This window comes from Nanorana parkeri, unplaced genomic scaffold, assembly GCF_000935625.1.
Source record: "Nanorana parkeri isolate BGI_ZX_2015 unplaced genomic scaffold, ASM93562v1 scaffold556, whole genome shotgun sequence".
In the NCBI taxonomy this organism is placed as follows: Eukaryota; Metazoa; Chordata; class Amphibia; order Anura; family Dicroglossidae; genus Nanorana; species Nanorana parkeri.
In genome coordinates this window covers 700,274-713,914 of record NW_017306824.1, presented here as the reverse complement: position 1 = coordinate 713,914, position 13,641 = coordinate 700,274, and the positions used below count along the sequence as shown (strand labels likewise).

Here is a 13,641-nt window from a genome sequence, read left to right as displayed (position 1 = left end):
ACCCAGAGGAGTTTTCCTATCACCATCTCCAGCTATGCGCTAATGTCCTATAAAGATATTTTATGACTGTACCCATACAAAGAGCATTTGTTTAGAATGTTACGTACCAGATAACCAGATAACATGTTCATGTTTATGGCTATGACTATTCATAAATTACAGTTATTCATTTGTTTCCTACATTCCTTACTCCAACAAGTCATATCTATTTCTGTATTAACATATATATTATTTCATTTCTCTTTTTCTCTTTCCTTTTAGTGCTTTCCTACTAATGCTGACATGGGGGTCGCTCTGGATTTGTATTTTCAGGTCAGTTCCTATATGTGGTGATTATTTTTTCAGCTATAACTGGAGACTAAAGATCTGTTTTATTATGGATTTGTATAACGTAGAACAGACAAATGCATTTGCTAAGGAGGCTTAGTTTAATACCAAGTATTAATATTAATATCAAATACCAAGACCAAAGTCATACATGTGCTCTAAGCCACAGCAACCAACTAGATCACACTTTATAGTATTGTAGGGAGATTAAGAGAATGAAACATTATTTCTGAATGGTTACAATAGATTACTAGACATAACCTATCTTATTTGTTAACAAAAAGTCCACATTTAATGTGCAGTTGTAGGTAACCTCAGCACTCCACCTTTGGTGAAACTACAAATCCCATCATTCTCTGCCTCTGGGAGTCATGCCTGTGGCTGTCAGAGTCTTGCAGTGCTTCTTGGGACAACAGCTGGAGTGGCGAAGTTGCCTACCCCGGTATTAGAGCCTAATAGCTGGCATAAAGAAGAACTAGGAGGTGAGTGATTTTCACTCAACCTCATAGTTTGAGCTGACATGTGACATTGAAACTGTCACACATCGGCTCAATAGATCGAGAAGTGAGCGAACACATACCGTCGCTCGATCACTTCTCGATCATCTCCCTGGAGAGAGCCGTGACTGTCACTCACGGCTCCCTGCAGGGATTCCCCCTCCCTGCTCCGATCCTCCAGCGCTGACTGGCGGAACGGACGGGGGAGGGGACGGGTACAGCTGACTCTGCCTCTAGATAGGCAGAGCCAGCTGTCACTCACGCAGCTGGGTGGATCGACAGTAATGTCAGGATCCGTCAGGGCTGTGGCAATCTCAGTATACCGCGAGCTGTAGCTTGCGGTGTACTGAGATTTGGGTCACAGGAGGACGCTAGTTTATGTCCTCCCGTGACCCTTAGGAGAACTATGGGGAAAAACACTTACTCCATAGTTCTCCTTTAAGTTGTGGAAGTGCTGCAGATTTGAACCCTGATGATAGGAACTAGCCCTGACATAAACAGTCCACTAGGCTACATATGAATCTCCATAGGGATAGTTAACATTTTAAAGTATATCTAAAGCAAATTGTATTAATATTTTTCTTTTAAGTTTTAGATAGAGTAGGGAAGGGTGTCAGGATTTTTTTGCTGTCTGTGTCCTTGCTGGGGAGATTCACACTGTTAATTTGTCCTGGTGACCATTGTTGTGGGACTGAAAGTGGGGAGATCTAACATTTTAGAGGGAAAATCTTTTATTGCAAGCTGAACGAAAAGAATATAGCAGATTCCTCCAGCCATTCTAAACAGCATGGATGGACGAATCTCCCGCTGGGCTATTGGGTTTGCCACTGTCAGAATACCCGATCAGTGATGGCACCCGGCTGCCATCACTGTTCACCAGAAAATTTTCCAACCTTCTCCTTCAATTCTTTGATTGAAGGATGCCGACAGGGCCACCCACTGAATGAATTTTGGCCAGTTCATCAAGAAATGTCCGAAGTTCGTACAGTATATGGCCAGCTTTACTTTGAAAAGATCTTCTCCCACTTCTTCTCAGTGTTTTGTTTTGGGCAGGAAGTGGAGGAAAAATACAATAATGGGACACACATCGCAAACAAAACAAAACAAAACAAAAAGCTTTACCATTTCCTACTCTAACTAAAATTTAAAAAAAGTATTGGCTTTAGATATACTTTTGTATATGTTTGTTATTTTATCTCATCATAAATTTGTCATCAAAATGTTCAACTCACATACTGTATACTGTATATAAATATCACATGGTTTGGAATTCCTATTTTTTCACAGGAAATCGTTAATAATCCATTGCAAGCATGTAATTCTCATGAATCATTGTTTCTTTTCCAATGGGAAGTTATCTCACTTTCATCTCAAATGGCTCCAGTTCCTGAATTCATCCTTAGACACCTCATGGAATCTCTTAATTAATACCAGAAACTAGTAATATTGTAAAGGGTGAATATGTGTGTGATACTCTCTGTGAATAAAGTTTAGGCACAGCATTTTGTATAATAATGTATACAGGTTCAATTCAGCTGATTCTACAATAAAACCTTTCGTGAAGTGAAAGTTAAATTGAGCAAATAAAACACGGAGATGGCAAACCTGCACATGCTATGCTTTGTTGAACTGACCCTGAAAATTGTGAATCTGATTTTTGTTCAATTTATTGAGGGCCTGTTCACATTGCATGCAGTGACTGGTGTTGTTCAGCAACTGAGCAACTCCAGTCACTGTTTGGGTACATAGAAAACAATTGTTGTTTATGTGCCCCATTCACACCACACGTAATCTGCGGTGTGGTGTGATGCGCTGTATAGTTGTATACTCTAAATAAAGTTAAAAAAAGGGAAAAAAGTAAACAGTGTAATGCGCTGAGTGCATCACACCGCACACTGCCAGAGCTGTCACAATCCAATAGTGTGAACACACCCAAGTAAACCTGTAGTGGGAGATATAGGGGCACTGCTGTTGTTGATCTCCTTTAAAAATACTGGCTGTCTCTAAAGGTGGCCATACACTTTACAACCCTCGCACACTGGCCCGTTCGGCAGTGATCTCTCAATTATGTTAAAAACCAGCCGAAAATCGTACGATTCTCGGCTGGTTTTCCAACATGCTCGATATACAAAAGTCGCGCGACCGTACATTAGAAACGGTTGCACGCCTTCCATACACTGCACGATTATCATAGGATCTCAGGATTTCCCGCGATTCTCGTACGAGAATCGTGCAGTGTATGGGCACCTTTATGTATGTTCTGGGTCACTGATGTGGAACAATCATGCAAATCAGAATGAACCCTTTTCTTCATACTTGTCCCAGATCATTGACAGGTGACTAGCATCTTTAGCAGGAGAGGTCAGCAATGCAAGCCACAATAGTCTATCAATACAGGATTTATTTAGGAATGTTTCTGCCTCTGTGTAGAATAATGTGCTCTCTTGTGCTTTCTTATGATGCCCATGTCCTTTCTGTCTAGCTGTGCTCCATTGAGGTGACCTGTGAGTCGGGGAGTGTGATTGCTGCCACTCTGGCTAATGGTGGTATCTGCCCCATCACAGGCGATCGGGTCCTAAGTGCAGAAGCAGTGAGGAACACCCTGAGTCTCATGCATTCTTGCGGCATGTATGACTTCTCTGGACAGTTTGCCTTTCACGTGAGTTTACTTCAAAATATGCATACATTTTTTTTTTCCATTTAATTTCCCTACTTTTCTTGCCATAGAAAAACAGCTTTTAGGATCTGACATTCTTTGTGCCCATGTCCTTTATTACATCATGCTAACCTGCAGCAGGGTGCACAGAGGCAGTAAAGGGTTGCATTGCTGGAGTTTTGTTTTTTTCTTTGGTCTCTCAGACATGACATGCCAAGACCACACTAAAATGCTTAATTCTTACAGGGCTCCTGGCACAGAGACACAGGAAATGGCAAGTTTATTTCACAGAAAATTGTAATTTAGTAGTAGTAGTAGTAGTAATATTAGTAGTAGTAGCAGTAATATTAGTAGTAACAGTAAAATCATCAGTAGTTGTAGTAGCAGTTGTAATAGTAGTATTAATAGTAGTATTTGTTGTAGTAGTAACAATAGTAGTAGTATAATAGTAGCAGTAGTTGTAGTAAAAGTAGTAATAGAAGTAGTTGTAAATGTAATAGTAGCAGTATTTGTAGTAGTAAATGTAGTAGTAGCAGTAGTTGCAGTGTAGTAGTAGTAAATTTAGTAGCAGCAGTAGTGGCAGTGTAGTAGTAGTAAATTTAGTAGCAGCAGTAGTTGCAGTGTAGTAGTAGTAAATGTAGTAGTAGCAGTAGTTGTATTAGTAGTAAATGTAGTAGTAGCAGTAGTTGTATTAGTAGTAAATGTAGTAGTAGCAGTAGTTGCCGTGTAGTAGTAGTAAATGTAGTAGTAGTAAATTTAGTAGCAGCAGTAGTTGCAGTGTAGTAGTAGTAAATTAAGTAGCAGCAGTAGTTGCAGTGTAGTAGTAGTAAATGTAGTAGTAGCAGTAGTTGTATTAGTGGTAAATGTAGTAGTAGCAGTAGTTGCAGTGTAGTAGTAGTAAATGTAGTAGTAGCAGCAGTAGTTGTTTTAGTAAATGTAGTAGTAGCAGTAGTTATAGTAGTAATAATAGTATTAATAGCAGTAGTTGCAGTGTAGTAGTAATAGTGGTAGTAGTAGTAGTAGTAGTAGTATGTGGTCATTTGAGATACAAATCTCTAGTTCAGCTAGCATACCAGATCCTCCATATAATATATGTTTGATCACTAGACTGTAATATTTGAGAGTCAGTTTATACATTGAATTCATATTTCAATCAAAAGTGGAAAATGTTCCTTTTGCCAGCATGAATCCAAGGGTCCTAGCAACGAGCAAAGTGAACATTGTACAAATGTATTAGTATCTGGCGCCATCTTCTGGCCAGCTTAGGAAACTGCTGTTCAGTGCCCTGATATTCAGTTGCAGTGTCAGTTGCAGTGCCCATATACTGTATTTGCTGAAAGGTGAACATCGATTCTATGACTTTGTTGTGCTTGTATATATTTCTATTGGTTGTACTCAATGGACTTCGTGGTGCAATATTCACTGTACATTAAAACACATTTAATAAGAAGATTCAGCTGTGGTGAATGTTTGGTGAATGTGCCCATAGGCTCAGCCCCAGCCACTATAATCTCCCCTGAGGAAGAATAGTGACCTTTTCCCCCCAAAGAGAACCTGTCAGAACAGAAATATGGGAGCAGTCATTTATGATCTTGCAGGCTCCCAGGCTGCCAGCTTCACCATCGCATCACTACCAAGTGAGTTACTGACCCTGGACAATCATGGGCAGATCATGTGTCCTGACATCTAAGAGTGTGTGGGAAATTACATCCAAGAAACACATTGCAAGGTTGGTGACTCACTAGGTAGTACAATAGGAATAAAGTGAATAGTGTGTCTTTAAAAATGAGCCCAAAATGGCAGCTTTTAAAAGTAAGTACCTTGCTTAGGCCTCATTCACACTAGCAGTGCCAACGCTGCGTTTATATGCATTTAGAGTGCATCAATTCATATAATTGCATGTAAACTGAATTTTCTTTGAACAAATTTAATTGAAAATGTTATATAAAATTACAGAAAGTGAACTGACACAGATTTCAGGGGTTGTACTATTATTAAACTTCTGACTAGATGTAACATCTCTTTAAATATATTGGGGGAATTTATAAAAACTGGAGCAGACATAATCTGGAACAGTTGCCCATGGCAACCAATCAGCATCTCTCTTCAATTTGCTCTGGTAAGATTAGAAAAGGAGACAGAGAAGCTGATTGGTTGCAGTACAAATCTGCTCCAGTTTTGATAAATTCCCCCCAATTTTATACAAGCAGTGGTCGGCCTTCAGTATAGATTTGCCTATTGTCAGCCTGTTTAAATATAATTGCTTATTGTTGTTGGACTTTCAGGTGGGATTACCTGCCAAATCTGGTGTGTCAGGAGCCATCTTGTTGGTGGTGCCCAATATAATGGGTGTTTTCTGTTGGTCACCTCTTCTGGACAGAATTGGGAACAGTGTGCGAGGAATTCACTTCTGCCAAGTAAGGGCTGTTCATTGCTATCAGCACTGAGGTACAACATATTATACCACTGAGCATGTATATATCAAAAACATGGAATACGTGGGAGGATATGGGGTTTAATTTATATCATAGCGCATGCAGTGCTGCTGTGTACTTGCGTAATGAAAATCTTTCCAAATAAGCATTCAGAAACGTAGGGGCTGATTTATAAGTCTTATAGCTGGGTCATTGCCGTTCACATGCGACTACCACCACTAGATGGTGCTGAGGAGCGTAGGAATCTCCTATGCTCGGCTCCATCTAATGGCAGTAGTGTTGTGTGATAATGCAAAGTTACTGGCTGATAAGGACAACTGTAAGCCAGACCTCAGCATTTTATAGACTGATTGCCGACCTGCTGGCTGACAGTGGATGTTTATGCTGGCTGACAGTGGATGCACCATAGCACAGAGCAGGTCAGCAATCAGCCCATGTCTGGACCACATTCCTTTTCAGTCAGTTGCTAGGACCACTAGCATCCTAGCAACCAATGACATCAGGGGCACTCCTCCTCACTAAACTGCATCACATAGATGTGAACCAACCACTTGGAAAGAATAGGATTTCTGCTTTACATGCATTATTGTACAGCAAAATGCAAGAATTTTACTGCATCAAAAAGGACAAATGTGAATAAACCCTTGACCCTTCTGCAATAGTCTAGAAAGGTTAACACAGATGTTACTGATAGTGCTGGCTGCTACTCTAAATCAGCTCACAGTTGGCTTTCAGCAAACATTGTAAATAGCTTGTTTAAAGTGACAGCTAGCACTCCTGCCTTCAACAATCCCAAATGCAGCAGAATAGTGTTTCAAATGTATAGTGAATTTGGTTATTTTTTACATTTATTTATTACGGTCAGGACTAAAAATATAATGCAAAATATTATACATACATACAGGATAGATAGATGGATAGATAGATAGATATGAAATTTGCATATTAATACTATGCATTCTCCTTTTCAGCCAGCAGGTGGAGCTTTCAGTTTCTGTTCACACATTTTCCCGTGTTTCCTTACTGCTGGAAAAAAAGACTGTTGTTTGCAAAGCTCAATAGCTCAAGCTGCAATGTTTATACAACTGTATGAGTCAGTAGAGTTAATCATCTTCCTCACATTTCCTCCGTGTACACAGCTCCTTCCAGGGCTTCAGTTAGACAAAGCAAGCATAAAAGCATGAAGCTTAATCTATGCTCCCCCCTAGATTACCAAATGAGTAAATAAACAGATAAAAAACACAACTGTAAAACATATAAACAACAAAAATAAATGATGAAAATAGACCCAACACATAATAGTTTCTCCATAGGGCCATAAAGAATGCTGCTGGAAGCTTGCTGACAGCTTTGTAGACACAGTTTGCTTTTCAGTATAGCATCTACAAGCTGTAAATCAAGTATTACTTTAGGCAGTATTAACGCTACGAGTGCTCCTTACTCTGAGCTTTCTCTCAGTCGTGTACAATGTAACTGTTTTGTTTACTGTAGGAACTGGTTTCTGTCTTCAATTTCCACAATTATGACAACTTAAGGCACTGTGCAAGAAAACTGGATCCCCGTAAGGAGAGACGTGAAGTTCAGGTATTATAATGTTTATAAGTTGACATACTTATATTCATAAATGTAGTTCCAGGGGGGCTCTCTGTAGCCAAATGCTGAAGCTGATCCAGTATAGACGTTTTTAGATTCATACTACAGACACAGTACTGTACACGATGTAATAAAATCCTACTGTAAAAGGCCTGCAGTGCTGACATATATACATTTTATTAGTTGTCATCTCTGTATCTCCTGCGTAACATAAAAAGAGCTTTAAATGAAGCACACAGATTAAAGTGTATTTCTGGGCAAACATTTTTTTTGTTTAGTTTTGGATAGAGTAGGGGAGGGTTAGGCAGTCTGTCAAGTTTGAATTGCTGTGTGTGTTTCCATTGGGACAACAAATAGACCTCGAATAGACTTCTATTTATACTGGTGATCATTGTCACCAGAGAAAGATATGAAGGGAAATCCCACATTTTAGAGTTGGGGGAAATTTTCCAATGGGGACCTCTGTTCCGGGAACAAGTGTCTAAAGCTAGCCATACACTAGTAGATTTCTGAACAAACTTTTCTAGAAAGATCTTTCTTTTGACTTCCTATTAGGTGATGGGATTACATCAATGATCGATTTCAACCGTAGAGATTAAAAAACTCGAAGCAACAGGATAGGACATTTTTCTTGAGCAAACGAAGTTCTAACAGTGAATGTGGTTTTCATTCAGGGAACTGCATTCATTCTTTCCAAAATCAAATGTTAAAATACAACAAAATGTCATTCCACATTCATTGTCTGATGGCATTACCGGGTTGTAAAGAAAGAAAGATCTTTCATTGGGCAATCTACTAGTATATGGCCAGCTTTAGAGGAGAATTCCCCTCAATTTGAAAGACTTCCTGTCGTATCTCTGGAACAGGAACTGAAGGTAAATATTCTCAATGAAATACAGGCTGCAAAAAATAACCTGGCAGGGGTTTTAACCCTTTCATAAAAAATGTTTTGGCTACACATACATTTTAATTGTGTCCTTCAATGGCTTAGACTGGTCATAGACACAATCAGCCGGTCAGACGTGCAGTCACAATCCCACCACCGTCTGGTCTGCATTTAGGCTGGCCTTTCCATAAATAAGAATTGTCTTCATTTTACAGGGAGGCGGGGCATGAGGGATAAGGTTTGGTTGATATGTGTGACACCGTCTTGCTTCTTGTTTGTTTTTATGCAGATAATCTAAGATAATATTACTCTTGAATTCTTCTGTCTGCAGCATAAAACAGTGGTGAACCTTCTATTTGCTGCCTATAGTGGTGATGTTTCCGCTTTGAGGAGGTGAGACCAAAGACATGTATGAACAATACCAGGTCTAACCTAAAATATAAACACTGACATTAACACGTACGTGGATTTTCCTGCATATGGTACAGAATAGGTTTTAAAGGAATTTCAACAAAATCTTCCCACAAGATGCTATGTTCATTCAATGTATTTTATGCATGTTATTTACCTTTAAAACTCCCCCTTGTGTAGACATTCATGGCCTGAGACTGCATCTGAGCTCCACCATGTTGGGTGTGTTGTCAGGAGCCCCAGCAGACACACGCTATAGTTTTTCCCTTGACTCCTCCCCTGGCAGCTACATAAAAGCTTATGTGGTGAGGTGAAGAGAGGGGCATGGGAGCTTGCCCAGCACAGAGAATAAGTAGTCACTCCCAGAAGACAAGAGGGTAGTGACGTGCAAGGAAGCAGGGGGTGTGCTTGGCAAATTGCTATTAAAGTCACGTTTTTTGGTGCTGTGGCAATATGTGTTATTGTCATGAATAGTTATAAAGTTGAATTGAGGTTTCCTGTCAAAGTATGTAAATAAACTAAAAATGTGTTCTGCATATAATCATCCCCAGGACCGGTATAAAGTCATGTCCCCCACCAGGAGGCTGCAGATAAAGACCACTGCTCTCTGTGTAGAAGCAGCAGACTCTCTGCAGTGATCTGATATGCACCCTGCTTAGTCACAGCTACTGCTGTGCAATGAAGCTTGTCAGACTGCTGCAGAGAGGCCACTGCTTCCAGACAGAGAGCACTGGTTGTTATAAGCAGCCTTTAGGTAGGGCTCAGGACTTTATACTGGAACTGGGGACGAACGGCGCACATAGCAACAGTAAGACATATAAAAATGAGTGTTTAAATGCACCCTCCGTTTATTTACTTACTTCAATGGGTTCTGAGTGATGTGTGGCTCACATGCCTATATAGGACATGTAAAGTATATACCTTATGCATTAGTGTGAGTGGATCCTTAGAGTTCTTCATAAGTATCAGACTGTGACTGCACATTTTCATCCAGGTTTGCATTGTCTTCAATGGACATGGAGCAAAAAGATTATGACTCCCGGACAGCTCTTCATGTAGCAGCTGCTGAAGGTGAGTGACATGGTTTGGACAAGTCAGTTATGGCTTCCCTGGAGTTTGTCTAAATAAATTCTTTTTCACTTTCTCAGGACACTCAGAAGTGGTTAGGTTTCTCATACAAGGCTGCAGAGTGAACCCTTTTATGGAAGATAGGTAAGTTATGAAAGGTTTGCTTGTATGGATTGTCTTGATGGGGTTCTTTAGGGAAGTTAAAATCTTTTCTTTCACTCCCGGAAGGGTCTGCTCAGTAATTTAGATATTTATTGTGAGAACCAGATTGAAGCGACATCTCTCTAGCAACCTGATTTCCAGCTTAGTACAAATTGGTCTTACAAGTTTGTAGTAATGTTGTAGCAATCTAGTTTCCCTTTGTGGCTTATCCTGTAGTTATTTAAAGGAGAACTATGAGGCGAGTGCTTTTCACTCACCTCATAGTTCTAACCGACCTGTGACAATGAGACTGTCACAGGTCGGCTCAGTAGAACGGGAGGTGAGGGAACACATACCGGGTTCGCTCGCCTCTCGATCCTGTCACGGCTCTCTGCCGTGACAGGAGGAGGGGCTGGACTCCCCTCTCCGATCGGCCAGCGCTGACCGGCGGAACGGACGGGGCGGGTACAGCTGGCTCTGCCTCTAGATAGGCAGAGCCAGCTGTCACTCACGCAGCTGGGCGGATCCCGTCATCTACGTCGGGATCCACTCCGGCTGCGGCGTCTGAGTATACCGTGAGCTGTAGCTCGCGGTATACTGAGCTTAGGGTAACGGGAGGACGCTAGTTTGTGTCCTCCCGTTACCCTAAGGAGAACTATGGGGAAAAACACTGACCACATAGTTCTCCTTTAGTAAGGATGCTAATTGCACTGTCTGCCACAAACAAAGCCACTGGAGGGTAAATGTAATACAGTCATGGTAATATGACTTATCAAGCATATCAATAGATATATTTACCATAATAAAATAATATGTGTACCCACTCTAAGATATACTAAAGCTTTTCCTTTTATAGGGTTGTCTGCCCCACACCAGTAAGTAGCCTATGCCATAGCACAAGCAATATTTTGCAGGCGAGATGTTCAGATGGTTTGACACTGTATAGTAATCTATTGATCTGTGCATTTTGTTTGCCAGCTTTCGCACAACTTATTTTTTTATTTGTCTAGACCGGTGTTTCTCAACCTTTTTTCAGTCACAGCACCCTTTAAAAGTATGCAAAATCTCTGGGCACCCCAGTCTAAAATATAAAGACTGTAAATACAAAAAAAAAATGACGTGTCGTCCTTCCAAAATCCATACCAGACCCTTATCCCAGATAAGGTGCCAGGCATGGTTTTTAAGTGGGAACCCCAAGCAAAAATGCAACGCAAATGTGGGGTTTACATTCTGCTTCACATCAGTGTCCCCACTTTCACATCAGAGTTCCCCTTTACATCAAGAGACCTACTAATTTGCGCTATATAAAAGCGCTGCGCAAACTGTTGGCGCTATATAAATCCTGTATAATAATAATAATTTGGAGACCCTCTTCACATTAGAGTCCCCTCTTTTTCACATCAGGAGCCCCCCTTCACATCACAAGCACTCTTCTCATTACAGGCCTGATGTTGTGACATTTTTCTGGCACCCCTGAGGAAGCTAGAAGGCACCCTGCTCGAGAAGGCTGCCCTAAAAAATTTCTGAGCTTCATACTCATGCTTGCCTGTAGACAGAATGATATTTTTCTGTAGTCTAGTTGCAATTACTAAAGGCACCCATAGAAGCAGGAGCCACAGCATGGTACCCACAATCCACTGATCACGGTTGCAGTGCTTTACTGGCGCCAATGCATAAAAAATACATTATTTTATGTGGAGTGTGCATTTATTTATTTTTTTGCAAACATTGGCCAAAACCTTTTTTTAATTTCTGAATAGAATAAGGAAGGATTAGAACGTCTGGATTTATGGTCCAATTTATACCAGCCAGTGGTCTAAACACACAATGGTTTGTGTGTGCTGCCCGACGTGTGCGATCCCGGTACATTTCAATAAAGTTCTACCAAAAAAAAATGTTACAAATTACATTTCATTCAGCTCTTTGGGCATAGCGCGGTGCAAGGCAGTTGTACTGCGTCGCATCCCACTGTGCTTTTTCAGAGCACACCACTGCATTCCCATCGCAACGCAGTGTGTGAACCTATCCCATCAATGACAAGACAAATTGCTTTGTCTTGCATTGGGGCTGCGCTGGAAACAACGACCAGCGCAGCCCCAACGTATCTGGTGTGCATTGGCCCTTAGTGCTTTCTGTGGCTCCTACTCATTCTGTATGTATTGCTGTTGAAGGTTTTCCCTCACTTCCTGTTTGGTGAAATCATTGTCAGGAGGTCAGACAGGGGGAAATCTCTCTAAAGGTGCCCATACACTGTGCGATTATCACACGATAATCGCGGGAAATCCTGCGATCGTACGATAATCGCAAAGTGTATGGAAGGCGTGTGGCCATTTTTACTGTACGGTCCCACGTCTTTTGTCTAAGGAGCATGTTCGAAAACCAGCCGAAAATCTTACAATTTCCGGCTGGTTTGTGGAATGCTCGGGAGACAAATGCAGAACGGGCCAGTGTGCGCACGCTCACACTGCCCGTTCAGCATTGCGGTCATCGGAAGTCCAACCCTCAGCGGGGCGGGCTTTGCGATGATCGCAAGTACGATCTGCCTGTCCAAGATGGGCAGATCGTAAATGTTTTTAATTACTTTACAACCCTCGCAAGACTAAGGTCTTGCGAGGGTTGTAAAGTGTATGGCCACCTTAACAAACTGACCAGGGTTCTAATGCTTCCTACTATCCAAACATAAAAACAAAAAGTTTGGGCTAGACATACACTTTGATGGAACAATATGGGTTTTAGTCATATACAGTACAGTGGACCATGTGCCATAGTGAATGACATTTCATTTATCAAAACAATGAACAGAATTTGTTAAATGTTTAAGAATGAAAGACTGTGAGAGGAACTACCTAATCTTTTCAGCATGCTCTGCCTCTGTTATTCCTAGGTGGGGTAACACCCCTTTAGAAGATGCAATCAGGTTTCAGCAGCATGATGTTGTGAACTTATTGACGGAATATCAAGAAAGCTATGCCAGAAGCCAGAAGATTACAGAGAAAGAGCAGGACCAGATGTCACTGGAAAATCTGGAGAGTATGGTGTAGTCCATCCTGTGACAAGGTCTCTTAACTTCATATGAACGCAGCAAGACATTCAGATTTTACCACTTCCTTCTGCTAGAGGGGACAATTATTTTGTATCTGCACAATATTTGTTCTGCTCTGTTTTACCGATCGTGAGTCTTGCAGTGTTTGAGACCTAAAGGATGTAAATCACTGTGTGGGATGGGAACACTTAGGGGTGTATTTATGAACAGTTTGCAGTGGCATTTGTCTTGCAAAACCCTGTGAACATTTGTTATGTGCGAATAGTGGCAAAAATTCATCTCCTAGATTTTCTTTTCAAGTTGAATGTGATATCAGAAAAATTCTATATTACAGCCACTAGATGGAGCTAGGGAGCTTAGAAAATGAATAATTATTTCCTCTGCTTCATCTAGTGGCCATATTGTGTTATTTTACTGATTGTACATTTAACTTGAAAAGAAAACGTGTTCCATTTTTACCACCATTCACACAGAATGATCATTCAGAGTTTTGCAGGACAAATGGCTCTGCAGATTGTTTGTAAATACACCGCTTAGTGCTCAGTCTGTGAATAAGAGCGCCTTACCTAAATAATTGCACTGGA

At 40.9% G+C, this 13,641-nt stretch overlaps 1 protein-coding gene across 1 annotated transcript in view; it reads left to right on the top strand.

Moving 5' to 3' along the window:
* The window catches only part of GLS2 (glutaminase 2), a 65,350-nt gene extending 52,258 nt beyond the window's left edge, over positions 1-13,092 (top strand). Inside the window, exons 11-18 of the mRNA XM_018562022.1 lie at positions 262-312; positions 3,307-3,483; positions 5,766-5,897; positions 7,407-7,499; positions 8,726-8,787; positions 9,800-9,876; positions 9,954-10,017; positions 12,899-13,092. Of these exons, the coding sequence (XP_018417524.1) occupies positions 262-312; positions 3,307-3,483; positions 5,766-5,897; positions 7,407-7,499; positions 8,726-8,787; positions 9,800-9,876; positions 9,954-10,017; positions 12,899-13,055 (813 nt within the window). The 3' untranslated portion in view covers positions 13,056-13,092. The remainder of the gene's footprint in view (positions 1-261; positions 313-3,306; positions 3,484-5,765; positions 5,898-7,406; positions 7,500-8,725; positions 8,788-9,799; positions 9,877-9,953; positions 10,018-12,898) is intronic.
* The last annotated feature ends 549 nt before the right edge of the window (positions 13,093-13,641 follow it).